The 27,106-nt window shown below is 26.7% G+C and overlaps 1 protein-coding gene across 1 annotated transcript in view; it reads right to left on the bottom strand.

Moving 5' to 3' along the window:
• Nucleotides 1-27,106, bottom strand: part of LOC145182711 (kinetochore-associated protein 1-like) — a 42,793-nt gene that overhangs the window by 9,348 nt on the left and 6,339 nt on the right. The window contains exons 3-51 of the mRNA XM_090085339.1: nt 25,029-25,199; nt 24,001-24,121; nt 23,545-23,605; nt 21,840-21,894; nt 20,731-20,803; nt 20,499-20,579; nt 20,352-20,386; nt 18,698-18,805; nt 18,380-18,461; nt 18,051-18,115; nt 17,531-17,655; nt 16,618-16,669; nt 16,382-16,480; nt 16,069-16,118; nt 15,859-15,939; nt 15,710-15,785; nt 15,216-15,347; nt 14,951-15,040; nt 14,823-14,873; nt 14,301-14,362; nt 14,108-14,216; nt 13,839-13,979; nt 13,592-13,765; nt 12,585-12,644; nt 12,373-12,486; nt 12,114-12,257; nt 11,626-11,709; nt 11,390-11,490; nt 10,965-11,067; nt 10,729-10,788; nt 10,504-10,581; nt 10,133-10,243; nt 9,893-9,959; nt 7,967-8,020; nt 5,841-5,905; nt 5,433-5,534; nt 5,171-5,232; nt 4,935-5,036; nt 4,481-4,662; nt 4,055-4,154; nt 3,753-3,868; nt 3,573-3,638; nt 3,054-3,184; nt 2,883-2,963; nt 2,313-2,411; nt 1,817-1,945; nt 1,459-1,575; nt 1,192-1,310; nt 864-1,041 (exon numbers count right to left, since the gene is read on the bottom strand). Coding sequence (XP_089941465.1) covers nt 864-1,041; nt 1,192-1,310; nt 1,459-1,575; nt 1,817-1,945; nt 2,313-2,411; nt 2,883-2,963; nt 3,054-3,184; nt 3,573-3,638; nt 3,753-3,868; nt 4,055-4,154; nt 4,481-4,662; nt 4,935-5,036; nt 5,171-5,232; nt 5,433-5,534; nt 5,841-5,905; nt 7,967-8,020; nt 9,893-9,959; nt 10,133-10,243; nt 10,504-10,581; nt 10,729-10,788; nt 10,965-11,067; nt 11,390-11,490; nt 11,626-11,709; nt 12,114-12,257; nt 12,373-12,486; nt 12,585-12,644; nt 13,592-13,765; nt 13,839-13,979; nt 14,108-14,216; nt 14,301-14,362; nt 14,823-14,873; nt 14,951-15,040; nt 15,216-15,347; nt 15,710-15,785; nt 15,859-15,939; nt 16,069-16,118; nt 16,382-16,480; nt 16,618-16,669; nt 17,531-17,655; nt 18,051-18,115; nt 18,380-18,461; nt 18,698-18,805; nt 20,352-20,386; nt 20,499-20,579; nt 20,731-20,803; nt 21,840-21,894; nt 23,545-23,605; nt 24,001-24,121; nt 25,029-25,163 — 4,683 coding nt within the window. The 5' untranslated portion in view covers nt 25,164-25,199. The remainder of the gene's footprint in view (nt 1-863; nt 1,042-1,191; nt 1,311-1,458; nt 1,576-1,816; nt 1,946-2,312; nt 2,412-2,882; nt 2,964-3,053; nt 3,185-3,572; nt 3,639-3,752; nt 3,869-4,054; nt 4,155-4,480; nt 4,663-4,934; nt 5,037-5,170; nt 5,233-5,432; nt 5,535-5,840; nt 5,906-7,966; nt 8,021-9,892; nt 9,960-10,132; nt 10,244-10,503; nt 10,582-10,728; nt 10,789-10,964; nt 11,068-11,389; nt 11,491-11,625; nt 11,710-12,113; nt 12,258-12,372; nt 12,487-12,584; nt 12,645-13,591; nt 13,766-13,838; nt 13,980-14,107; nt 14,217-14,300; nt 14,363-14,822; nt 14,874-14,950; nt 15,041-15,215; nt 15,348-15,709; nt 15,786-15,858; nt 15,940-16,068; nt 16,119-16,381; nt 16,481-16,617; nt 16,670-17,530; nt 17,656-18,050; nt 18,116-18,379; nt 18,462-18,697; nt 18,806-20,351; nt 20,387-20,498; nt 20,580-20,730; nt 20,804-21,839; nt 21,895-23,544; nt 23,606-24,000; nt 24,122-25,028; nt 25,200-27,106) is intronic.

Below are 27,106 nucleotides of genomic sequence, written 5' to 3'. Positions count from 1 at the left end.
TGCCTCTAAACTGCTGAAATGTCACTACATTTGTCAGAAGATTTCTTTTTTTCCCTATTTGAATTACCCTTCATGTTAGCAAATGCAATAGATTAGATATGAAGCATTTTTAAAATGATTGTAATATAACAAATTTAGATATTTAATATAATCAACACCACTTTTACACAATCAAAAACTGTTGATAAAGAGGCTGTGGTCATCACTAGCATTAAAAATATCTTGCAAACATTCCAAAAGTATTAAGAGGACTGTTGGTAAAATTGACCTCTCTGTAAAGTAAAATCACTGATGATATAATTTAGCCTGTTAAATCATCATTACCAATGTCAAGAAATATTGGAGTTTTTCGAAGCTAACAAAATACTATTTTCAACTGGAAAGCAATCTAACCAATCTTCTTCAATTATGTCCAAATTGAATTTGATTGTGTGTAAAAAAAAAATTGAACGACAAAAAGAGGGTTTCTCAATAAAATTATACATAAAAAAGCAACAGAAAAATAATAAAATAATAATAATAACATAAAAATGCAAAGCGGCAAAATGTGTTTTGTGGAACTTTTGTTGTAGATAAAAGTTCATTTGAGTTAACCTTTCTTAAAAGTTTTTTTTATTATTTAGAAGTAAAACATGTTTGGAGTAAAATACAAAAAAAAAAAAAAAATCTGTAGCAGCTTTAAATGCAGATCACCTTGCTTACTACAACATTTTTCAGACCTTGCTTACTACAACATTTTTCAGACTTTAGCTTACAAATAACAATTATTCCAATACTAGTAGTTATGTAGAGTTCCAAATTAAAAAACCTGAATTTAAACATAAAAAGCAGAAATAAAAACACTTAAAAAAATGATAAAATACCTTAATTATTGCATTGTTCATAAACTTTTCAAGATTCTCATAGCTTCGTAAAACATTTATTGCTTCATCAATTTTCTCTTGATAATTTGTATCAAATTGTGGCTTTAGAGAATTGGTTGGTGTAAGAAGATTTCCAATGTACATCAACAAAGCTTTTTCTTCATCAAAATTAAATGATCTAAAAATAAGTTAACTTATAGTAACAACAACAACAACAGTAACAACAACAACAGTAACAACAACAACAACAACAACAACAACAACAACAGAAATAACAACAAAACACTAATAATTTAAAAATAAAATATTCCTCGTATAAATAACTCACTGACAATACAATGTAATAGATGATAAATCAATATCTTTATGTTGGACAATAATTTCCAAGATCCTTTGTTTTTCAACAGGATCTGAGTTGACAGAATAAATATTCCATGGAGGAGGAACCTGTAATTAATTTAAAAATTTTCAAAACTTAAGACAAAAAAAAATTAAATTTTACAGACCTTTAGCATTTACAGCATTTGATATGCAAACTTCAGTTAAAAGAAAATTTAGATGTGCAGTGTTAATATTTAAACAAGAATGATCTTACTCTAAGTGTTTGAAGTTTCCTGCCCCAAACAGCAGATTCTTTAAAGAATTGACATTTTTTCTTCAAGTTTATATCATTTTGAAGAGCTGCAAAGTCAACACCGATTTGAGCAATAAGCTAAATTTAAAAATGAACCAATTAGAAGAGGCAGCGACAGTTTTCATTTATTTTACCATTCTTTGGAGTTTACAGCCCCAGTAAGTTTGCAGGAAAAATTGCTATGGATTATTTTATTCCAGAAAAACGATCATTCACACATACAGTCCTCTTCATATTGTTTGAGAAGAAATTTAATCAATTGCCAATTTCATTTTTTGGCAGAAAAATAAATAAATTAAAAACAAACAAAAAAACTTACTTGTATTCTGTTATATTTGCTAGCAAACTTATTTTTTAATTGTAATAATATATGTGCTCCTTCTTTTAATGAGAGTGTGTCCAAATAACATAAAGCCAAATCATGATCAACAACACGATGACCAAGAATCTAAGAAAATAATTTTATTTTATAAGAACAAGAAGCCTATAAAGCTTTTTAGTTTTAATAATCAAACAACTAGATAACAAATAAAAAACTGTCAGTTTTCTTATATTTTTACATATTTCTGCCTTTAAACTTTAATTTAGTTTAAAACAAGTTTTCATCCAACACAGTGTTAAGCTATTTCTATAAAATTAACTGAAAATGTATTACAAAGTAAAAGTAAATAAAAATACACAAAAATTAATAACAGATTTGTGTTTATGTTGACAAATAAAACCCTGGACTTTGTATTTGAAACTTTTGGGTGCCATTTGTATACTTGCAATGCAAAAAGCACATATTTAAAAGAATAAAAGTAATAATATCATACAGAGCACACAAGATTTGAACAAGATTCGATGAGTAATATTTCTCCTTTTTCAAGAATAACTTGTGCAGCTTTTAACTCATGTTCGATAAGCTTCTCCATCTGCAAATAAAAAGAGAACACCTGCAATTACAATATTGGCTTCTTTCTGATTTTTGCATAGCAAAAAGGTCAGAATCACAATTTTTTTCATATTTTTAAAAAAACACAGAGTATGTAACTTTTTTTTTTTAACATTTAAGAAAGCTTTATAGAAAAGTATCAACATGAGAGTTTTAAATTTTAGCATTTTGAAAGCTTTACAGATATTAATCAAATTAAGTAATAGAAAATGCGCTTTCAAAAATGATTTTCTAAATCATTTTTGAGATATTGAAATAGATTCTTACTTTTGTATTGCATGGAAAACCATATAAAAACTATTTATAAATTTTTGTTGCATTATTATATTATTTTGGGATTTTTAGAAAAAAAATTTGAGATTCAAGATTCTTGTTCTGTATGCTAAAACAATGCCAAATAAAATACTAGCAAAAAAACTAAAAGATTCAGAGAAAATGTTAAACAAATCACCTGTAACTGAGATTCACTCTCAATGTTTACGGGAATACCCATTTGTAGGTTTGAAGCATGCTGTGCACATGTTGACACTCCCTGTAAAAATAACACTTTTAAAATAAATACAACTTGAAATAAAATTAATTAAGAAAAAAAAAGAAAAAAAAAAAGAAAAGAAAAAATTACAAGCATGAGAAGCTGTAAGGCAAGCTCTTGTTGATTATTCTCAACTAAAAATTCATTAGCAGCTTGAAGGGTTTTTGTTAACTCTACTGTTTTCACAACAACACTTGCAGTACCTTGCTTGTTTTCCCTTACTACAATAAATTAGAATACTATCAATTTATTATCATTTATTTATTAATTTATTATTAATTTTATTATTATTATTATTATTATTATTATTATTATTATTATTATTATTATTATTATTATTATTATTATTATTATTATTATTATTATTATTATTATTATTATTATTATTATTATTATTATTATTATTATTATTATTATTATTATTATTATTATTATTATTATTATTATTATTATTATTATTATTATTATTATTATTATTATTATTATTATTATTATTATTATTAAAGAAACTATGCCATTAGGAAAAAAAAACTGAAAAAAAACATTGTGAAAATATAAAAAAATTTTATCAAATAATGAAAATATTTAACAGCAAAAAAAAACTTATACCACTATATTGAACACCATTGCCGGTCAATCGAGTTGAATCATATGGGAATAAGTCTTCAGAAGGAACTTCAAAAGGCAACATAATATAAATGTAAATAAATAATTTTAAAAAATCATGCAAATAAATTTTAAGGATATTTAAAAATAAACAACGCATGGTTACCAAAAATGCACTCTTACCAAAAATGCTCAAAGAAACAAGATTCTGTAACAAAGGAAGTATTGTGGCAGCAGGTAAAACTAAACTATCATCATGATATTCATCCAAAATCCATTCGTGAATTAAACCTTCAGATCTGTTGTAGAAAAAATCAACTTTATGGCCTTTTTAATTCATAAGCATTATGAAACATTTAAGTGCAACTTTTTCATTGATGGAGTTTACATGTAGTATTTCCCTCGTCATTAATTTAAAAAAGGATATATATTCACAAGTAATCAAAATAAATCTGTAATTTTTAATAGTTATTTTGAGCACTTACTTTTTAGGATCATCTTGATAATCCGAGCTTTCACATTGAGATCCAAGTAAGTCAACAAAACGCATTAAACAGCACATTGATAAATAATCACAAATACTGTCTGAAATTTAAAAATAGATAGCCAAGAAAAATGGTAACCAAGAAGAATTTCCAGAATAAAAATATATTTGGGTTTTGAGTGGACAAAAAAAATTATTTTAATATAAAAAAAAAAAAAAAAATTAAGAGGAAATAGATTTTAATTCAAAAATGAACTTTCAATGTTAAATAGAAAATGGAGGAAGGGAAATAAGGAAAGATAATAAAACTTATGAAAAAAGGTTTGAAACAAAGTTATGGAGATATATTTACATAAGATGATTAAAGCTGGAGACAATTACTTAAAAAACATTAATCTAAGAAAATCAAATGAAAATTTAAATAAACCTTTTTTACAGAGAGTCAGTGCCAGAGATGTAAAAGCGTGCAAATCATTGCCGCCCTTTACCCAATCAAAATTAGAATTTGAAGCATTAATCAAGATAAATGCTATTTTAAAAAGAATTTTCAAATACTCAGGGGCAAAAGATTGGTAAAAATTCCCAGTATTTGGATCTTTAATCAATCCACTGAAATGCAACAAAAAGAGTAAAAAAATTTTTATAACATGTTCAGATAAATATTCTAGCATAAATATTGGTATGTCAATAAATTACAATTACATCAACATTAATAAACACAGCCTAAGTAAACTGAATAAGAAAACATAATGCAATAATAAACACATTCACTCATATAACATTCACTCACAATTGCAAACATAATGTTAAAGAAAAAATCTTGTAACCAGAGTTTAAAACATCTCTACAAAACGAAGAAGGTTAAAAAAGCTGATTTTTACCAGATGTGTTTAAAAGCTTCTTCAAATTGTTCATTCTCTATGTACAGATCTATAAGTAATGAGTGAAAAGAGGCACCACTTACTCGCAACAACTCCGCAAACCTAAACAAACAAAGAAAAACATTAACGAATAAAATACATGTTTAAAAATAAAACTATTGTCATATAAATTAAAATTTTTTTTATAGGTTTAATGATCACAAGAGGAAATTAAAAAGAATAAAAAATTTAAATACCGTATTAATTTGCAAGCTTGAGAAAGCTTTTTCTTTATTGGCTTATACTCCAAACTTTCTGACTAAACAATTTTTTTTACAAAATGCAACCAATATAAACTTAATTGATTCAATGTTTTAATTCAAAATAAACTCAACTCTTTGTGAAACATTTTGTCAAAACATCTGACACTTAAAATGACAGAGGTACTCTAATAAGTATATGCTAGCAAAAGGAATTCTCTATTGAAAATATAAAAGATTTTAAAAAGGTAATACATACCAGTGTAGCACAGTATGGTTTTAATGTAAAATTCTTTATAAGCCCTTCACAATAATAACTGTCATCATATTGTGTTATCGATAAAAATGTTCCAAATTCTTTCTTGAATATAAAAATAATTAAAACTAAAAAAAAAACAACTAAGAACTATGAAAATATAAATGGAATATTATAGTTTCCAAATGCATTTTAAAATTATAATTTTTTTTAAAAAAATATTTTTAACAGAAAATCACTTCAAAATATCAAAAATATATATATATATATTCAAAAAAATATATATATATATTCAAAAAAATAAAATATTTTAAACACATACTTTAAAAACATTAGAAGTTTTAAAGTTTTTTGGTATCAACTAAAAAGTAACTAAAAAAAAATATAAAAAATAAATTAAACCCTACTTACTTGTAAACAATGTATATTCTTTAGATTGTTTGTTAGGTTTTGAAAATCATTCTTGAAACTTTTACCTGAAACAATAAATTTGAAAATTCAAAAATCTAAACTGAAATTTAAAAAAATATTTCATTAAAAATTTTTTAGAAAAATTTATTGATACTCCAAATATTAGACATTTCAAAATACATTTTTTAAACTTTTTTTTTTTTTTTAACTTAAACATTTTATTAAACTAAATATATGCATAAAAAGGTTATTGCCATTCCTCTAGGAGCTTTTACAACAATAAAAATTATGGCTGTGTAAAAAGATGCCTAGATATTCTAAAAAACGATGCAGAAGAATGAAATGCTTCTTTACATACACTGTCCTCCAAAACATTAGCAACCAAATAAAATAAAAACATTTTCTACTTTGATTACTTATTACAGCAATTTTGTTTTAATTACGCTTTAAATGAAAAAAATGGTTAATGTTACATATAAGAAAAAAGATTTTAACATAACAAGACAACTTGAAAAAAAATAAACGTGAATTTTTGTTTGTATTGGTATTTTAACGCAAAAACGTGGTCCTCCAAAACATTAGCAACTTTTTTAAAACTACCCTAAAAAATGTTAATATCAATAGTTAATGGCATATCCTTTACTTTTTAGGATCAAGGAACATCTTCTCGGCATAGACTCTACGAGTTTATTAACTTTTTCTTGTGTAATCTCATTCCACGTGGTTTCAATAGCTTTATATAGCTCATCGGGGTTTTTGAAGGGTCCTTTGTGTTTTAGGGAGAGTTCAACTTGGTACCATTTTCAATTGGGTTGAGATCAGGTGATTGAGCTGGCCATTTCATTACTTTAATTTGATTTGTTTCAAACCATTCTTTAACGAGTTTAGAGGTGTGTTTGGGGTCGTTGTCTTGTTGAAATGTCCATAAAAGAGGCATATTATTATCAGTATGAGGAACCACTTTTTCTTTGAGAATATCACGATTAACATACTGATCCATAATGCCATTTATTCGGTAAATAGGTCCAACTCCACTAAAACTAGAAAAACAACCCCAAACCATTGCACTTTTTCCACCACCGTGCTTGATTGTTCCTCTTGTGTATTTAGGGTCTAAGCGTTTACCTTTAGGTCTACGTACCTTTAAATTTCCATCAGGACCTTTCAAATTGTACTTTGATTCATCGCTCCAGAGTACTCTATTCCAATCATTTATAGTCCAGTCTCTATGAGAATTTGCAAACTCAATTCTAGCTTTTCTATTCTTCTGAGAAATGAAAGGTTTTTTTGCTGCTCTAAAGCTCAAAAGTCCTGAAAGTTGTAACCGTCTACAAACTGTATTTTGAGACACGGAAAGTTTCAGTTTTTTAATAGTATCATTAGCGCTGTCAAAAGGATTTTTTTTAACATGACGAATAATTTTTTGATCGGTGAAACGACATGTTTTGAGTGGTCTTCCGCCCTTATGTTCTGTTTCTAAAGGACTACCTTTATTAAATCGTTTGATTATTCGACATACAATTGACTTGTTAATGGAGTATTTCGTTGCGATTTCCTTTTGTTTGACTCCTTTCTTGTAATCTTTTACGATACGTTCTCGAAAAGCTAAATTATACTTGTTTCCTGCCATTATAATCCAAAGCAGCATACATACGCGATCTTAAATTAATATTGTAATAATTGCAACACTCCGTATTCATCTCTGGACAAAAATTAACAATTAGTTGATTCTCATTGGTTAAGTACTAAAAATTACAACACAACAGTTCCCTTGGGCATTATTTTCACACTTGTGCTGCTGATTTTCCGTGAGTTTTTGTGAGTAATTATAAAAAGTTGCTAATGTTTTGGAGGACCACGTTTTTGCGTTAAAATACCAATAAAAACAAAAAAACAAGTTTATTCATTTTCAAGTGGTCTTATTATGTACAAATCTTTTTTCTTATATGTAATATTAAGCATTTTTTGTATTCAAAGCGTTATTAAAAAAATAAAATTGCTGTAATTAGTATTCAAAGTAGAAAAAAAGCATTTTTTTATTTGGTTGCTAATGTTTTGGAGGACAGTGTATATGCTTCTTTACATATATACTTCTTTATTTAAAAGGTACTGTAAAAGTCCCTTACTTTGCACAACTATAGGTAACTTTGCACAACGATATGTCAAAGATGCTTTACTCTCTAGCAATTAAAAATTTGAACTACAAATACGAATCACTTTAGAACCCGACGGTTTGTTCTAGTATCAATACAAAACTTGTGTAAAATATTTATATAATCAAAGTTTCTAGCAACACAAGTCATTTTGTTTAAACAAAGAAAAAGAGAAAAAAAATCATTTCTTTCAACTTTTATTTTGTAGCAGATCAAAGTTAAACTTAAAAGTGAATAAACTACTTAAAGTGTTTATTATTTTAATACAAAGCAATAAACAGTGTTGTTAAATAGTCACATGTTTAGCAACTTAAATTTTATTTACCTCTGAAATACAAATTGCAATCATTCCTCATAATACTTATTTTTTTTTTTTTTAATTTAAAGAGTTAAGAACTATTCATTTAAAAGTGGAAGATCAATAGAAACATTTGATAAAAAAGCTTAAGTTTACAAAATGATGGTTCAAAAAGGTTTTTTTTTGCTTCTATACCATGAGAATCATCTGTGTAACAAATAAAAGTCTGTAACACCAATTCCTTTAGGGCCAACCTCATTCATGCTGGCTATCTTCCATTTGTGGCTTGAAGTAACTACAAACCACAAATGGAACATTGCCCATTGAAGTAAAGACAAACCTTTACTTTAAAGTAAACCCATTTGTGGTTTGTTGACAATGGGTTTAACACTAAAAAAAAATAAATGAAAAGTTAACAATCTTGTAAATAAAGTATTTTTTAATGTAATGCAGCAGGTGAAACTTTACTAGCTTTTGTTCTTTATAAGGCAATTAATCTGTGGTCCACTTGGTGTGTAGGAGTCCTAAAGGAGCTAGATACTTCAGCACTAAAAGTGGATGGTTTGATGGAGTAGCTTTTGACGAGTGGTTTTTTTCTATAGTTTTACCATCTTTAAAAAAGAATTTAGGAGTTAAAATACTGTTATGTAATTACTTATCATCTAACATCTCTAAAGAAAATGAAACCCAAAATAGACTTTCAATAGGGCTTTTGAACTGTGTTTGGTTAATTTTGATTTTTAATTTAAAAAAAAGGGTCTTTAATTTTTTTTACTCAAGTTTACCTACATATAAAGGAACTTTTTTTTGTGTGTGTTTTGTATTTTTAAAAAGGTTGTGTTCAGTAGTCTTTCATTGTAACATATTTTATTCTTTATTAAGCAAAATAACACTTAAACTAATCATTTGTTTTTAATTTAAATTCAGAACTTTTAGCCCTTCAAAAAGTAAAAAAAAAAAAAGAGAGATTTCTTTGCAACAATCCCATAAAGCTATTCTAATTTTGTTAATTTTGTGCAAAGTTGCAAAAAAAAAAAAGCAAAAGTTGCAAAAATGCAAAGATACTCTGGTTAACTTTGCAAATTTTTAAAACAAACTTGAAAAATTACTTTTTTAAATTTAACAATTAAAAAAGATTTTAGATATCCTAAGTAAATGATTTGTTAGTTTGCATTAACACAATAGAAGTTTAAAGCAGGTTTTTATAAATGAAAAATACAAATAAGTCGAATTTTTGAGCAAAATAAGACACTTGGCAGTACATTAAAAGTTTATAAAACATGCTCTTTCATGCCTGAAATTTAATTTAATAAATCAAAACAAGCAGATTAAAAATTACTGTTAGAAAAGATAAAAAAGTTTTTTTGGATTTTAATATAGAAACTAACATTTATTCAAAACTGTAACTGACCTTGGAATTATAAAATCTTAACTTATGCAGCAGAATAATTGTACTTTATTAATTTATGTTTTTTTTTTAGAAAACTGTTATAAGCACTTAAAAACTGAAGTATATTATTCATAATTCTTTAACAAATAAAACTAATTGTAAAAAAAAAACATCAAATCCACACTTGATGAATATTAGTGAAAAAACTCACTGAGTTTAGAGACTGAGTGAAGTATAAGTATAACAGCTTCTGTAATACTTATTTGTTCAACCATATCCTACAGAGAAAAGAAAAAAAACAAAAAACTAAATACAAAAGTAATTTGATTTCTGAAGAGAGATTATTGCTGTTACTCTGCTTCCAGCATAATAACATCAAACAGCATTAAAAACACTTTTTAGTGTTTAAAAAAAAAAAAAACTGTTCATTAATTAGTTGAAAAAAAAAAACCTGTTCATCAATTGGCTGAAAACAGCTGTTATACCATACCAAGCAAAAGTTAGCAACTTTAATGGCATCATCAATATTTATGTCTTCTATCAATTTGCAAGACTCATAAATCTAAATAAACGTCTTGATGGAGAAAATAACATATAACCAAATTCAATTTCATATTAATTATTAAGATTTTGATTACTAATTATTAATTAAGATGTTCTAGATTAAACTGCTTTTTGTTAAAACTCAAAATGCTTGACTTACACACCCAAAATACTTGATTACACACTCAAAATTTACATCTTTGTTAAACTTTTACAAATGTAACCTTGTTACTTACAACCCACGATTGAACATCTTTGTTAAATTTTTACAAACATTACCTTGTTATTTACAATCCACGATTGAACTCGAAGGAAGTAAACATAAGCTTTCGTCACTGATGGAAAGTGTTTGCAAATCTTTAAAGAACAAGAAAACACGTACATATAAAAAAGAAGCCATTAAATGCCAATACTAAAAAAAAAAAATGCTTAAAATCCTGATTTTAAGCATTTTATTGTTTTTGGTAATTCCAAGAAGATTAAAAAAAAAATTTTTTAACATACCTTAAGTGCATCTTCTAGTGCTTCAGGTTTATTTGTATTAAACATGTACTTTACAACTTCCTAAACATGAAACGAAAGAATTTACATGCAGATAATTTACAAGATTGCAATTTTAAACTTTAAAACATCTTTAAGTAGTTTAAACTAAAAAAAATAATAATAAAACACATTAATGAACAGATAAATAAGTTATCTGGGTTTATATAAACAATAGTAACAATTAATATAAATATTACCTCAATTCTAGAAATGTCTGCAAAGTTTGTTTCTCGTATATTGTAACCAATTACCATTTTTCGAAGCTCAGCAAATTGAAATTGACGCTGCAAATTTTTATTTCTAAATGAATTTTACATTAACAAGAAAACAAAAATTGTTTTATTTTGTAAGATGGTCTAAATTAAACAAGTATTATACAACATACTCAGACTTGTAACATACTCACAGCAGATTTGTAATATAGTCAGGGCAGTTTTACAACATACTCAGGGCAAATTTGTAATATACTCAGAGCAGATTTATAACATACTCAGGGCAATCTTACCGCATACTCAGAGCAAATTTGTAATATAATCAGGGCAGATTTATAACATACTCAAGGAAATTTTACCACATACTCAGGGCAAATTTATAATATAATCAGAGCAGATTTATAACATACTCAGGGCAGATTTTCAGCATGGAACTGACTAAATTTACAACACTTTCGCTCCAGGGTGTTTGAGCTTTCATCATAAGTTTTAATGTTGCATCACATTTTTTCTAAGAAACATGAAATGATAAAATAAAAATATAAACTATAGATAACAAATAATAAAATATGATAACCTGAAAAACAATAATAGTAGAATATATATAATTTATTATTATAAATAAAAACTAGTTTTCTATACTCACCTCTTTACTTTTTATTTCATTAATGATTGCAATGACTTTAGGTTCCCACAAGCTTGCTAACTGAATGTTCATATCAACAAGTTCCTAGATAAATAATTTAAAAACTACCTGATTAAAACATTTGATTAACTAAACACATTTGAAAAAGTTGCCTAAAAAAACCTCCTTCAATTGCATAGTAATTTTAAATATATTTTTAAAAATCCTCTTAATTACATTGTAATTCACTCTTTTTTTTTCTTTTTTTTTTTTTTTTACATTATTTTTAGTTTATTAGAATAAAATTTAAAAATGCTGTTATTTTGGTTGCAATCAATTTTTAATGCTTAAGAGATCAGAAATTGAAGGGAAAAAAAATTAAAGAGGATTTTTAGCATCTCATGATGTTAACACTTTTTGTTTTGCACTTTAATACTGTGCTTTCTTTTGGTTTGTTATTTTTGCAATTTGCATTTTAAAATGTTACAAAAAAAGCTAGTTCTTCTTACAATTAAGTATTCATGTAAAAGATTCTCCAATTTCAGGTTGTTTTTTGTGACATATGGTTCCACATACTTCTTTATTGTTTGTGGAATCAATTCTGCAGCTGCAATCCTGTTTAATAGCCGAAATGTAATCTGTTTTGTATTTTCCTATGAAACATAAATTCTGAAGATGCACATAATAATAACCACAATAATAAAAGTAACAGCAAAAACAAAAAAAAAAAAGAAATTTGACCAAAATTTGACTAAATAGAAGACTTACTGATAAATATTGGTCCAACGACAGTTTGCAGTTATACTCATGATGTAAAGACTTCACTTCTCGTAAACTCTTCACTAGACTTCCAAGTAACTTCATTGAATTTCGAAGCCCAGACTTTAAATTTAAAGAACAGTCATTAAATGCTTAAAGATTGCAAAAAAAAAATTGTTCAAAGTAGTTGTTGTGTAATCAATTCTAAAAAAAAAACAAACCGATACATCTTGCTCTTCATCGGCACCACTTTCAAAATATGGAATGCTTAGTTTGCATATCTAAAAAAAAAAAGAGTTAAAAACAGCAGTATGATCATTTTAATAAGTTAAGAAATAAATATAATTTTTATTGATAAATTTTTTATAAATTTTATTTTTATTGGATGGACAAAAAATTTAGTTGTTTAATAATAGAATAGTTGTTCACATAGTTGTTTATGTCAATGACTTTAATCAAGTTTTCTTTTTAAAATTTGTAATTTTTTTTTTTTATAGTTGTTATGTCATTCTTAAATAATTAGCTTTTTTACTTCTGTAAAGACACTTGAAGTTTATAATGTTGATTGCTGAACAAAATGCACACATCATAATTGGTTTCAAAAGTTCTGTTTTGAAGACTTTTCACTCAAAGATTATCAACATTCTGGTTGATTCACTGATATTAATGATGACTAAATCAAACACATAATTGAGTAGGATTGCTATGTGATGTATGAGAGATTGCAGATAGGTTAAATCTATTCCATATAACAGTTGAAAATCACTTGAAATGAATTTCATCTCCTTAAGAAGAACAATATTTGAGTACTACATGAATTGAAAGAGATTCACCAATGCAATCAAATGAAAAAAGTGTTATGATGTTAAGCAGAAATCAAACTTAGTTTAATTTCTAATTTTGTTTATTAGGATAAAATGTTCAATGAGAAAAAATTTTATCAAACAAATATTTTAACTTTTTTGCCCACCCCAATAATGCTTGCTCACCCCAGTATTGCTTGCCTACCTCAATATTTCTTGCTCACTCGAATATATTTCTTATCTACTCCAACATTTTTTCCCAACCTTAACATATCTTACCAACCCGATATCTTATTAATATCTTATTGATATAAGTAAATAAATTAGCATTACAAAATAACTAATAATAGTTAAAAATAAGAATAATAATAGTTTGTAAATTTAGATGTTAAATTAGTTTAAACATAAGTTTTTGAAAAAGTCACCTTTGTAGCAAACTGCATAGGTGTAGCAACCCCCCTGCCTTGTGTTGATTGACTAAGATTTGAAAATGCTTTGTACATAACTTCTGCTAAATCTAAAGCATTATCTGGCCATGATTCTTTCTCTATATATTCCAAGTCTCTAGCAATTTTCTCCAGCCAGCAAGCAAGTATGCGCTGTAAAAATGTAAAAAAATTTTACATTTTAAGATGAAAACAAACTGATAAAGTTTGAAAATTAAATACTTACTTGACCATCAGGAAGAATTGTTAAAACATAAGGAACAAAATCTTCTCTCAACCATGGTATAATTTTTTTTGATGGTGTATTTTCAAGGGAATGAAGGATTTGCTGCAGCTTGACCTCAGTAAAGTATTTTTCAAATTCGCTCTGTATAAGAAACATAACTACTTAAGTAACTTTTTCTATTTCTTTATTAAATGTTCAATAAAATTTTTAGTAAAGGTGTTAACAATAAAGTTACTTTTTGAAAAGAGTTTTAAAAAAAATTAGAAAACCTGGTGACGCCTCCAGATGATTATCCCAGCATTAACATTTAAACCGGTGAAGCATTTAATGACCTCATCAAGGAGTGAAGATGACAGAAATGCAGACCAAGAATTCCCCCTTTAAGAGTATTTATTAAGATAAATAGTTTTATTGAAGATATTAAATAATAGCATAAAAATATCATTCCAAAAAAAAACTCACGTAAATTGTGAAGAACCAAATGCCACATCAAATGTCACCAAACGATTTATGCCATCTAATAGCTAGAGGGGAAAAAAGCTTAAATAAATTATATTTGACAAAAATGTAATTTAAAATATTTAAGCGATAATTATTCAAGTAAAAATTTTTCACAGCTGTAATAAATCAATATTAATAGTAATAAAATTGTTAATAATAAATTATTAGTAATAATAAAATTCCCTGCAAGCTGAATAACTTAGCAAAGTAAAATATTTTTACTAAGTATTAAAATGTAATTTATAAAAGCTATTTAAGGTGGAAAACACTATGTGTTAATGTTTGACCAGAGAGTTTTAACTTGCATCTTTCACCTGCAATGATTTATTAATATTGAAACATTAATGCAAAAGTAAAATAGAATAAATGAGTGTATTTTTCAAACTGGTCAATTACTGATGCATTTACCTAGATTCTCTACTGACTGAATTTATTATCATTTTTATTGATGTTATGTGTAATAGTTTTAAAGAATATATTTACCGCTTGAAACAAAGCAGAAGACTTTGTAAAAGTTCTGGATTTGAAATTAACCTAAAGAAAAATCAATAAACATTTTAAACTCTAATTAATGGAATGACTTAAACCATTTTTAGGACATAAAAAATAACCTTTTGTTGGGCGTAGTTTAAAAGATCATAAGTAGCACTGAGCGTGGGTAGTTGCGCTTGTAAACAACAATGCGCAACATGCTCCATATCCTAAATTATTCATTAAAACAGTACTGGTAACAGTAATTAAAAAGCATTAAATAATCACAGCTGTTAAACAAAAACTAAAACTTTATACAACGAGTTATAACTACTATATAGATAATGAAGGACTTTTTATAAGAATATTATAGAAATGATAATTTAAAAATTAATTTTCCATTACCTCAATCTTGTCTAGGCACACTTTTAGTTCTGTCATGAGGCCAAAATAAAAGTTATGGTCTTGGTTTTTCTGACTTGCATCCCAAGGTGATAATTGGTCAAGGATGTGAATGCTCTTTACTTTATGCACCAACTGAAAAATAGTCAGTCAGATTATAATTAATTTAACTAGTTTTAACATATTAAGATTCCATGTTTGAAATTAAAATCTAAGATGGAGAGCATTAAAAAGAACAGTGATACCTCCTAAGTCAGCCCTAATTCATTGCATATTCCCTGTTTATTTCATTCTAATTTTTAAATAAGTTATCTATTTAAGGGAGAGAGAAGGATCTATTTACTTATAGAATAAATGTGTTAAATCACATTTATGCTGTGCAATTTATCAGACTTCTTTTTTCTTCATCTTTACTACCGTTTTTTAGCAGAAAGTTTAAACTTTTCAATACATTTTAAAATTTAAATTGCTTGCAAAATACAAAATTCAACACTCACTTCGATGTCTAAATTAAACATTTTAGCAAAATCCTCTGCTTCTGAAAACTTCTTCTTGTGAAGAAGACGTGAGAACCTGTAAAAAATATATTTAATTAGAGTTATATTAAAACTTGTAAAACAAATTTAAAAATTAAGTTTTTGTATACCTGTTTTGGGGTATAGCTTCCATCAAAGAACGAACTCTTATTGTACCCACAAGTGATAAATCTTTTTCACAACCATCAATACTAAAATAAATTTTAAAAATCTTAACACTAATTACTTTTAAAAAAGGGTTGGAAAAAAAAAAAAAAAAAAAAGGAAGGTTATTTCACTAATGAGTTTAAAATTTAAAAAAAACTGGTAAAGAAACAAACCTGTCATCTAAATTTTCATTTGGCACGCCTTCAACAAACATCATGATGTCCTTAAACAGATTAATTTAAAGTTTTTTTCATTTTTAAGATTTTTGTCTGAATAAGAAATGTTTTACTTTTTGAAAACAAGTTATGTTTCTGATAATCCAAAAATAAATATTTTTTTTAAAATGAAAGCCTTACAACCATCTATCATTGTTATCTGTTATCACTACTCAAAAATGATAAAATTACATAAAAACAGATAAAAAGGTTAATTTTGTAATTTGTTTAATACCTCATTTAAAAATTAAAGCCCTCTGTTGTGTTATACCTGTTGAGAAGGAAGAACTGCTAAAACTGTGCATTCTGAAACAGTCAAAGTATATACATGGTCAAAGGAAGGTAATGATAGGACTACAAGCTTTCGTTTCTAAAACATAAAAAAGATGCAGTTAGAACCATCTTTTGTTCTGTATTAAGTATCTGTATCTAGGAATTTTGCTTTTCCAATACTGATACAAGACAATATTGATCTTGTTTAAACCAAACCTAAATAAAGAATATTACCTTGCTCTGTGGAATTGTAAGTAGAACAATTTTTAGATCTTCTTTTGCTTTGCTAAAAATAATTTGTATCAATGTCATCAGGAAAAAAAAATCCATTATGGATGTTACTCAAGAATCTGACAATGACAATGCAATAGATAATGAAAATCTCTTATTATAACCTCTTAATCATAGTCCTTAACTTTTCAAGGTATTTAAATATACACAACTGGTTACAAACATGTAAATTATATTTGTAACCTTGCATTTGTAAAATATAAGTGTTTTGTTAGAGAAGTTAATTAACAAATTCAGAACAGAGACTCACACAAAAGTTAAATTTAAAAACAAGCCTGCTAAAAAATTGCATAGGTATAACACTTTAAAGAGTTTCCAAGAAACAAGTTTTTCATTCATTTAAAAATTTTTTGGCTCATCATAGTTTATCATTAGAATTCTTTGTCTTGATGGTAGACACGTAATGTCAGACATACAACGAAATATTTGGGGCTTAACATCTCAGTGAACACATGAACTGCAGATGCAACAGATTTGCATTTTTTTCAAACGTTTTATTGTTCACTTTACTTGATGTAATCTATAAGCATGTGTGCATTTTTCCTACTATACTTAAAAGCATTTAATTATAGCAGGGAAAAAAGACCAAGAAAAATGCACAAGTCAAGTACAGAATGCTTTAAATTTCAAAAATTTTCCTTGTTTCAAATATACTTTTAATCCACATTCAATTTTTATAACTGAAAAAGCCTTTTCAAAAATAGGACAAAATTTTGACAAAAAAGAAGAGCACCAATTGGTAAAAAGCAAAAAATTGATTAAAAGTAGATTTCTCTCCTATTTGCCCTTACTTGTCCCCTAGGATTGATTTTTATGAACATTTATTTGAAAAACAAATAGCCACTTAACAAAATACCTGTTTTTGTCAGTAACATCCGTTTCCACAGCACTGGTTAAGAATAGATTAAAGTCATCAACCTTTAAATCTTGCCAGCAATCAAGGAAAATAAAGTTATTTCGTGTCCATAAACTGATATTATTCTAAGTTAGAAAAGAAAATCACTAGAAACATGCAGTGAACTATTTAATTAACCTTAGTTAATTACAGTTACTATAATAAAGTAAACATTTAAAAAAAAAAAAAAAAAAAAAAATTTGTTTTATTTTGTTTTTATTGAGTTATGAAATATAATATTTAAACAAAATTTTGATCCAGAATTGAAATGAGTCACTTAAGGGTATGAGCATGTTTTTAAATTGTTATTGGGCCATGTTTTCGGGGCATGTTTTTAGATTTCTATTGGGTCACAGTTACAAATAGGATAGAAAATTTAAAACAGCAAAGAAAAAAATTTTTTTTCAAACATTGACAAATATTTTTATTACAAGCATTCACTATTTTATTGAAATTGCTTTAGAAAAAAAGTCTAATTTACCTCTGCATCAAGAGATACAATGTATTGACCATCAGGACTAACCACATTCTTTTTGAAGCCAACTTCTAAATACCAAATTATGTATAAATGTGTAAATTTCAACTTTAAATAAAAGTATCGGAAATAAAAAAACAAACTTTACACATGAACTCAATTATGTATAATGGAAATCAGAAGAAATTATATTTATGTTAAATTATAATTATAGAGAAAATACTAATAAAAATAATAAAAATAATTACAATTATAAGAAGTATTAATTCTATATTAATATAAATATATACGCTTATCTATATTATATAAATAGACAAGAAAAATTCAAATATTACGTCTGATAGATTGAGTGAAATCATTTAAGACCACTTCTCCATCTTCAACTAACCACTCACTCAAATTGAAATCACCATCTCCCTGAAAGAAATAAAAGAAAGACCATTAAAAGGAAGAAAATAATTGCTTTAAAAATATCACAAATTAAACTTTTCAAATAATTATTGAAAAGAAGTTTTAATGATTTAGTCCTAGTCAGATTTTAATGAAGGAACTTTTATTCAAGTTAAGATTTATTATAATAGTACAGAAAATTATAGCTAATTGTCATAACTTTTCTTTTTCTACTTTCAAAGTAATTTTATGAAAATTCTTACCGCAACTAAAAGAGAACGTTCAGTTCCACTAAAATGATAAGCAACAGAATGAATAAAACTGTGATATTCATTTAACTGAAATTGGATTAGCTTCATATCAGACTGAATCTATAAAAAAGAAATATTTCTGTATAACATTTTTTATATTTTTAAAAGTTTTAACTTAAAATAAAAAAAGAAAGAAAAACTCTTATAGGGGTTTGTTACATAAAAAGTATTTAGCCTGGGATGAATTTCAGTTTGGTTTTCCAGGCTAGAATTTTGCACCAACCTGGAATTTAACAACTTAAGTTTTCCAATTTATAACTGATATGATATATATGTGAATTTCCCCTGGGCTATATGATATGTGAGTTTCCCCCTGAGCTATATATCCTAGCCCATTTGAAGCTAACTCAGCCAGGTTTTACAATCCTGGCTAACTACATTTATTTACTTAAAGTTCAAGATGGCAGTTCAGGCAGTTGATAAAACAAGAAGAAAAAATATAAAGAAAGTTGATTTCAATGGGTTAAAGAGGATAAAATTTCAAATTTGATACAAAGTCTATTAAACTATAAATCCCAAATCGAGTTTACAACAAAAATTTTAATGCTGATAAACCAAAGCATTATCAGGGTGTGAATAAAAACTTTAGCCCGCATTTACTCTCATCAAGCAAATTGATTTGGTCCTGTTGAAGAATGTGAAGATGTGTTATCTGAACAAGTCAAAAATAGATAAGTTATATAAAAAAGGCTACACAAGAGTCCAAGATAAAATCAAAAAAGTGTGTCATCAGCCCTTAGGTCAGGTTGAAGGAGTGGCAATGGTAACTTATATTTCACAAAAAACACCAATTTATGATGTTATCTGTGAAATATTTGTTGAAAAAGAGTTATATCTTACATTTAGCAGGAGAAGATGATATTATTAGAAAATAATCATGGATGATTAAGCTCAAGCTCATTGTTTTAATAATCATGAGATTGATATTTCCTCTGTAAAAACAGACTTCAGAAAAAAAAGTTGAAACAACTGATATTTTAGAAAGCAGTGTATGGATAATTTGTCTCTCCCATTCATCAATTTGATGTCATTAAATTTGTCTCTCTAGATCATTATCTAGGTCATAACTTTTGTTTTCACAAAAGTTATTAAGAACAAAACAGCTGTAAACAGCAACACAGCAACTGTTTCTATTGTAATCTATATTCTTTTTTAAGAATCCTGACCTTGCAGAGCATGGCACTGACCCTGGTATTTGTGTTCAACATATATGAAATAGCCTTTGTTACCAAAAACTGCTACTAATTATGAAGAAAATTTTTGTTTATAACAAAAGTAATGGATTTCTAATGGGATTCATTAGATCAACATGAGTCATATTAATACATTCAAAGGCTTGTACATTGTATTTAACTCAAACTCAGAGATTAATTTTCTATATTCTCATTATTTTTATAACAACAATTTTAATGGCTTTGCATACAGCTTTCAAAGTTTTTAAAAGTGAATTACATACACATTAGTCATAACTAGTCAAAATTACAAACACAGTAATAATTCTATTTCAATTTCCAATTCTAATTTATTTTCCATCTAATAAATGAAATGTCTATAAAAATTTTTTAAAAAAAACTTTTAGATGTTCTCTACAATATATTTAACTAACCTTGCTGGCCATTTCAATATTTTTATCAATAATTGCTAAATAAAAATATTAACATAAAGTACATATATATATACAAGATGTGTAAAAATTGTATTTTATAAATTACAAAGTACCATAAATCTTTGATAATAGATGTAAGGTAACTACCTTTATTTAACTGTTCAAGATTAAGATTTGAAAACCTGAAGCCCTCTCCATCAGTAGTGACAACAAATAATTCAAAGAAACCTGTACAAATAACTAACTATTTACTAAAGCAATACAAGAAATAAACAATAAATTTGCAGCCCTATTCATAAAGCTTAGAACAAAATGGATCAAAAACCTTAAAAGAAATCATCACAATCATATAAACTACTTTATTTTTAAAAATATGCACCGTTTCCATTTAACTGCTCAACAAATGTAATAGAAGCAAAACACTGCTTTGCAATATATCCATTTGCTAACCTCTAAAAAAAACAAATATAATTTTTTAAAGTCTAAACAAATTTTTAAGTCGCATTTGCTAAAAAGAAAATTTAAGATCTCAGTGTGTGTGCATGTATATATATTGGCATTTTGCCTTGTATTGTTTTGAAATACAAAATCTCATGTTCATATAAGAGTGTTATATTTATACATAATTTCATAATTTAATAAACTAAAACATTTAATTCTTTTTTATTCTCACCCTCTCAAGTTGCTAGGCTTGTAGAAAGAACATTAAAAAATTCATTAAAATTGGATTGTATTTAGGGGAGGCACTAGAACTCTTAATTTAAAAAAAATTTCAGTGAGAACATACAATAGAAAATAATGCAAGAAACAAAGCTCCAAGAATTTTCTGTCATACAAGCTAAGCAAATAAACATTCTCCTTTCAGCATGTTTTCATGATATAATTTAAAAACAATTGTTATTCTGCGCAAAAAAACAATAACAATTATCTTGAATTATAAACCACCAACTACAAAGAATTAATAATCAATATGCAAGCATTAATACTAAAATATTGCATATTACAAAGTATAGCACTATTCTTAATCTTAGGCCACATGTGAGATTGAAAGATTGTGTGAGATTGAGCCACATGGGAGGATGAGAGATTGAAAATTCAAATTTCCATTTTTAAGAGATACTCTTATAAACACACCGTGGTTTGGGGTTTTTGATGGACTTTAAATAGTTTTTTCCTTTTTTATTGAATTTTTATGCAGTATGTAATAGATATACATTCTGAATTGGAACACGTGTACCTTTTGGAGCCTTGGCAATAAGTCAAGTTAAAAAAAAAAAAGTAATTTTAAAGTAACCCCATATGTATGCATGTATATATATGTGGTAAAAAATTTTCCATTTTGTAAGTTTTTAAAAGTAATAGGATACCTCTATACAAAAGAACAACTTCCGAAGATTTTTTAAAAATGGATTTTAATAATAAATTAATCCAGTGTAACTTTAACTATCATTTATAATTAATAATTATCAACAACTTAAAATCAACAACCTTTGAAAAAATTATTCTTTGTGATTCAATATGGGTGAAGTGAAGCAAGCCAGATCTAAGTAGGAAAGAAGATAATATTTTTTTATACTATATCGATAATATTACTTTAGTTAAAGTTTTATTTGTTAAAGGTCATTAGCTTAACTTAACTGTTAGTAAACAAAGTATCAACATTTAGTTTTATGTGTTCCTTATTGTCCCAGAGTTTCAACAAACTTTATAATAACTAAGTTAAAACAATACAAAGGATATTATTTAACATTTATTTTTGCACAGATAATTTATATCAAATCTATTTGCTTTTATAGCCAGCTGTCTACAAGTTGTTTTTTTTTTCTTATTCAAAATATTATATAATATTAGAAATATGGAAGCTATCTTACACTGAGAACTTGGCTACATAAACAATTATCCTAACGCTCGTAAGTTATTTAAAATCAAAACCAAATAAGATTAAATTTTCTGACTCCTAAAGATAGATGGCCTAGATAAATTTAAACCGTGATAACTGTTTCCCTTAGGCAAATAATTAATCACAAATACCTGTAACTAAGATTGTTTTTAAAACAGATAATAAATATATTTTAACAAGAATATTTATTATTTAATACATATACAATCATAAAATAACTTTAATATGTAGAATAGTTGTTATTTTTAACATCTAAAAAAAGTAGTGTTGTTATTGACTTTAAATACATCAACTAAAAGTCGACGTCTAAAGTTAAAATTAGTTGACTTTGAAAAATTGAATAGTCAATTTAATCAACTATGGGTTTTTTACTAATCAACTAAAAGTCGATTTAGCCAGGTAATCATCTTGACATCCTGATTTCAATTTTTCACTTGATTTAATTTTATCAACCTTTAATGTTGTTATGGTGCTGACCAATTAGTAAAGAGATATCTTTACTACTAGTTTATCTTGTAAAGATAAATTGTTTATAAAGATTGAGCCATGCGTAAGAACATTATTCATAGCGGTTTTTTTAATTCACCCAAAATATCTGAACATTAAACCTAATTTGCTGTATCACATTAACTTAACTCTTGGCTTACTGTATGTAGCACCATTTCATTAATGTTTTTTTTCTAATTGTAGTAGATGCTTTTTAAGACAAAATGTTAAGTAATGTGTTATTACACACCACCAAGTTTTTTTGTTTACTCTCTTAAAGTTCTATTTGTTTCATAGCATCTAAAAAATAAACTGTCAAGCAACATTAAAGTATATGATTATAATAAAATTTTTATTCAAATATTTCGACTAAATCAACTTTTAGTTGATTTTAAAAATGTATTAGTCGATTTTGGTTAACTATGAAAAATACACTTATCGATTTAGCCAACAGTCGAATAATTTCAAAGTTATAACAACACTAAAAAAAAGGAAGGTCATGATCTTAGTTAACATACTAAAGTTTAACTTGAAATTTAAAACTTTATTGTGACAGAAAATTAGCAAGTTTTTAAATTAGTTTTTAAACCTTAGCACAGGGATACATATAATGAGTTTTTTAAATTAAAATATTTAAAAATAATTTTAATTAAGAAAAAAATAGTAATGAAAAAGATGTGAACTAAGTAATTTTTCAACATAGACATAAAATAACCTGCAAAAAAAATAACTGAGACAAGTTTGATACATAATGACATCGAAACTCTAAAATTGAAACATGTTAAAACTTCTGAAATAGAATAATACCTGTCTGCAAAGACCAGAAAACCTCCTCCATTTGCCCAACCAAATGCATCAATTAATGAATCTAATATAAAAACTGGATTTATGGATTTTTCTGAATGATCATTGACAAAGTTTAAAAATGTTACACAGTTATTTCTGTTAGAATTTGTATATTTAGTGTTTTATTAAGTATATTAAGTATTACTTCTGTTAGAAATAACATCTATATATGCAGGTTTTATTATATAGTTATATAATAATAGATTTATTATCAATTATAAAACTAATAATAAACCTATTATTAATTACTAAATTTAATAAACTTATCTATAACTACAAGATTATAATTAATAATAAGTTTATCATTACATAAAAACACATGAAATTCTATTTAATTTAGAAAAAAAAGCAAAATTCAGAAAAACTTTATTTTTCTTTTTTTGTCTACCACTGTTAAATATTAAAGCTTTAAGTTACCAACAGTAAAAGTGCATAAGTGCTCAGAGCAAGACTCATCGAATACTAATATGTTAGTATCAATAACCAAAGCCATTCTTTCCAAACATGAAGAGGACAATAGAAAAGGTGTTGAGTCACACTAAAATTAGAAAAAATCTTAAGTCTTTTTAAATATATGCTTAATTAATTATAATATAAATATATCATATATCAAATACAAATCAAAAACGATGACAATATAATTAACAAGCAAAAAGTTTGAGTATTTATTACAAAATCCCTACTGACATTAGGTTTGAGGGACAATCACCTGTGGCAAAAAGAAAGTCCATCACCACAAAGTCTACATCATTTGATAATCAAAACAAACAATTAAAAACAAATAAATGATTTATTCATTTTAATTAAATTAATAAGATGTTGGCACTTCTTTTGCCTCAAGTAATGCTTACAATCTCTTGGGCATTGACATCACAAGACATTTTGTTGAATTTGAAGTAACTTCCACCTATACAGACAAAGTTGTTTTTACAGGTTCCTAGTTCAAATCTTTTTTGTTTTCTAACATTTTGTTCAAGCTCTTCCTACAAAAGTTAAGTTGGATTTAGGTCTAGTGAGTTGCTTTGATATGTTATGCAGAAGCCAACACTTCACCAACTTTACTATATTGTTTTTTATAAAGAAATAAGACAATCCAAAGTGTAATCTGTCAACAGTTACTTATAAGTTACCTTGCAAAATCTGTAGTAATTTGAAATGATCCAGTATTCAATGAACACAGTTTGTCAAGAAAAGTTTTTGTAGGGTTGATATAGACTTGTGCCAGACATACATACATACATACACACATACATACATACATACATACATACATACATACATACATACATACATACATACATACATACATACATACATACATACATACATACATACATACATACATACATACATACATACATACATACATACATATATATATATATATATATATATATATATATATATATATATATTCTAAAACTTAAACTTGATAAATATGTTACCATTTTTTTGTTTGAAATGCATGCAACAGTATCAACTTGATAAAGGCTTGATCCAACTTCTTGCCGTGGTCCAAATCTTGTGGTTTCTTCACCACCACCAAAGCCACACGTAACTTCAAAATCATGCCAACTCATTGTAATTAAAATAATTAAACAATGCTAGTTTTCAATCTATAAATTAATAATTACAATGTTAAAATATTAATACCGTGTAACCACTTGGTACATTCAAGCGTATTATAAGCTTGTACCTTTTTATAATTTGCTTTAATCTTAACTAATATACTATTGATACAATAGAGTACACAACAGCAATACAAAATAGCTGTTGTATAAGATGTTTTATATACATATTAAGCTGTTATACAGGGTACATGAGTACCATAAGCCTATTTACTTATGGATATATCAGCTTCTATTTGCAACTATATGTTGTCATATGTGTAAATTCGAAAGCTTTATTTTGGGGTTACCATTTGTGTATAGCTATGGTAAATAATCACATTTGGGTAATTCGCTGTTTTTTGTTTATTGCTTTAACAATATTACTAGTAGTAGTAGTAAAAATAAGGAAAATTACATAAGGTGGAACAGCAACAGGAACAGAAAACAGACGAGTCAAATAAACCTAAATAAACTTTGGCGCCTTTTTCTTACGGTATATAGACTAGATCCAATCCTTTTTCGGCCGTTTTTTACGACGCTTTTTATTGGGTTTAAACTCTATCTCGATCTGGCATGAGATTTGTAATTTTTTAAAAAAATTTTGATACAAAAATTTTTTGGTTCAACTTTTTTTAAAATCTTAGGGACCGTCCACACATCTTTTAGAATTTTTATGTGAAAGGCTGGAAAAGGATATACTTCTCATACGAAATTTCCTCTCGATTCACTGCTGTAATGCAAGATAGTATTTATGTAAATATATTATATAATTATGTCCAGACCATATCAGAAGGGGGCCACTGAGGCCATTTGGCATGAGCCTCATTATGCATAGGGGCCTCTAAATTCTTAAAGCATAAAAACTTTAGACATTATAAATCTTAACAAATTTGAACTCTTTGGTAGAACTAGACATTAAATTATTGATGTGAACAATGCTTCCCAAATGGACCTGTTTCTTAAAATGACTTGCTTCAATATTTCCATTACCATTTCACGAGATGCAGCTAACGATGCATTTCCTGTTATGCTTACTCACTAAAACTATTCTAAAAGGTAAGACATGCACAAAAGACTTGTTATGCTGGTGTAAAGAGAAACAATCTATGTAGGGTAGACCGGGGGAATGCCGACACATTAATAAAATTTGATTTATATAATTTTATCTAGGCTAGTTACAATTTTGGTGAAAGAACCTAAAGATTTGTCCTAAATTTCTGCATCAAATTAATATGTAATGTTTTAAAATTATTTACGTTACAAATGTTACATGAATGTTTTTCGTAATTTAAGCTCATTGTCGGTATTTCCCCAGCCACCGGGGTAATTGCGACACCACTTTGGGGTAATACCGACACTAGTAATTAATAAGACAATTATTTTGCAAAGCATGTTTTATTGTTACATAGAGTAAAAAACGTAGTATATAATTGATAATAACAAAGTAAGACAGGTTAACTCTTTGAGATACAAAAAAAACTTTTTTCAAATCGAAGATTAATGAGTAGGGCAAAAGTCACAAATATAGTTTTCAGGGGAATCATAACCGCTACAATCTGCATGCGCCCATTTTCCACAATAGACACAACGATACCAGAGTTCAATTCTTTTTCCATATTCACCACATCTCAGTGTCCTTTGAAAATAAATCAATCCCGTCGTCAAGCTCGTCATCATCACACAGTTTAGTTTCATCAATATCTTCCTCAGAAGTTGATTCTTCAAAAGAAATTTGTCTACGACACCTCTTCTTCGATGTTTTTCTTTTAGCTGCGGACTTGTTTTTAGGATGGGTGTTCATTTTAGTTTTCACGATTTTTCCAACATTGCTAGACCTATTCTTCAAGAGTTTAAGTTTGACTTTAGGTATCACCTTAGGGTTGTCCATAAGTTTTTCTAGTCTAAGTTTGGCT

The sequence above is a fragment of the Hydra viridissima genome, unplaced genomic scaffold, assembly GCF_058129835.1.
Source record: "Hydra viridissima isolate aposymbiotic clone 2 unplaced genomic scaffold, HvirCarnegie_v1 scaffold_4, whole genome shotgun sequence".
Classification (NCBI taxonomy): Eukaryota; Metazoa; Cnidaria; class Hydrozoa; order Anthoathecata; family Hydridae; genus Hydra; species Hydra viridissima.
This window is presented reverse-complemented; position numbering and strand designations above follow the sequence as displayed.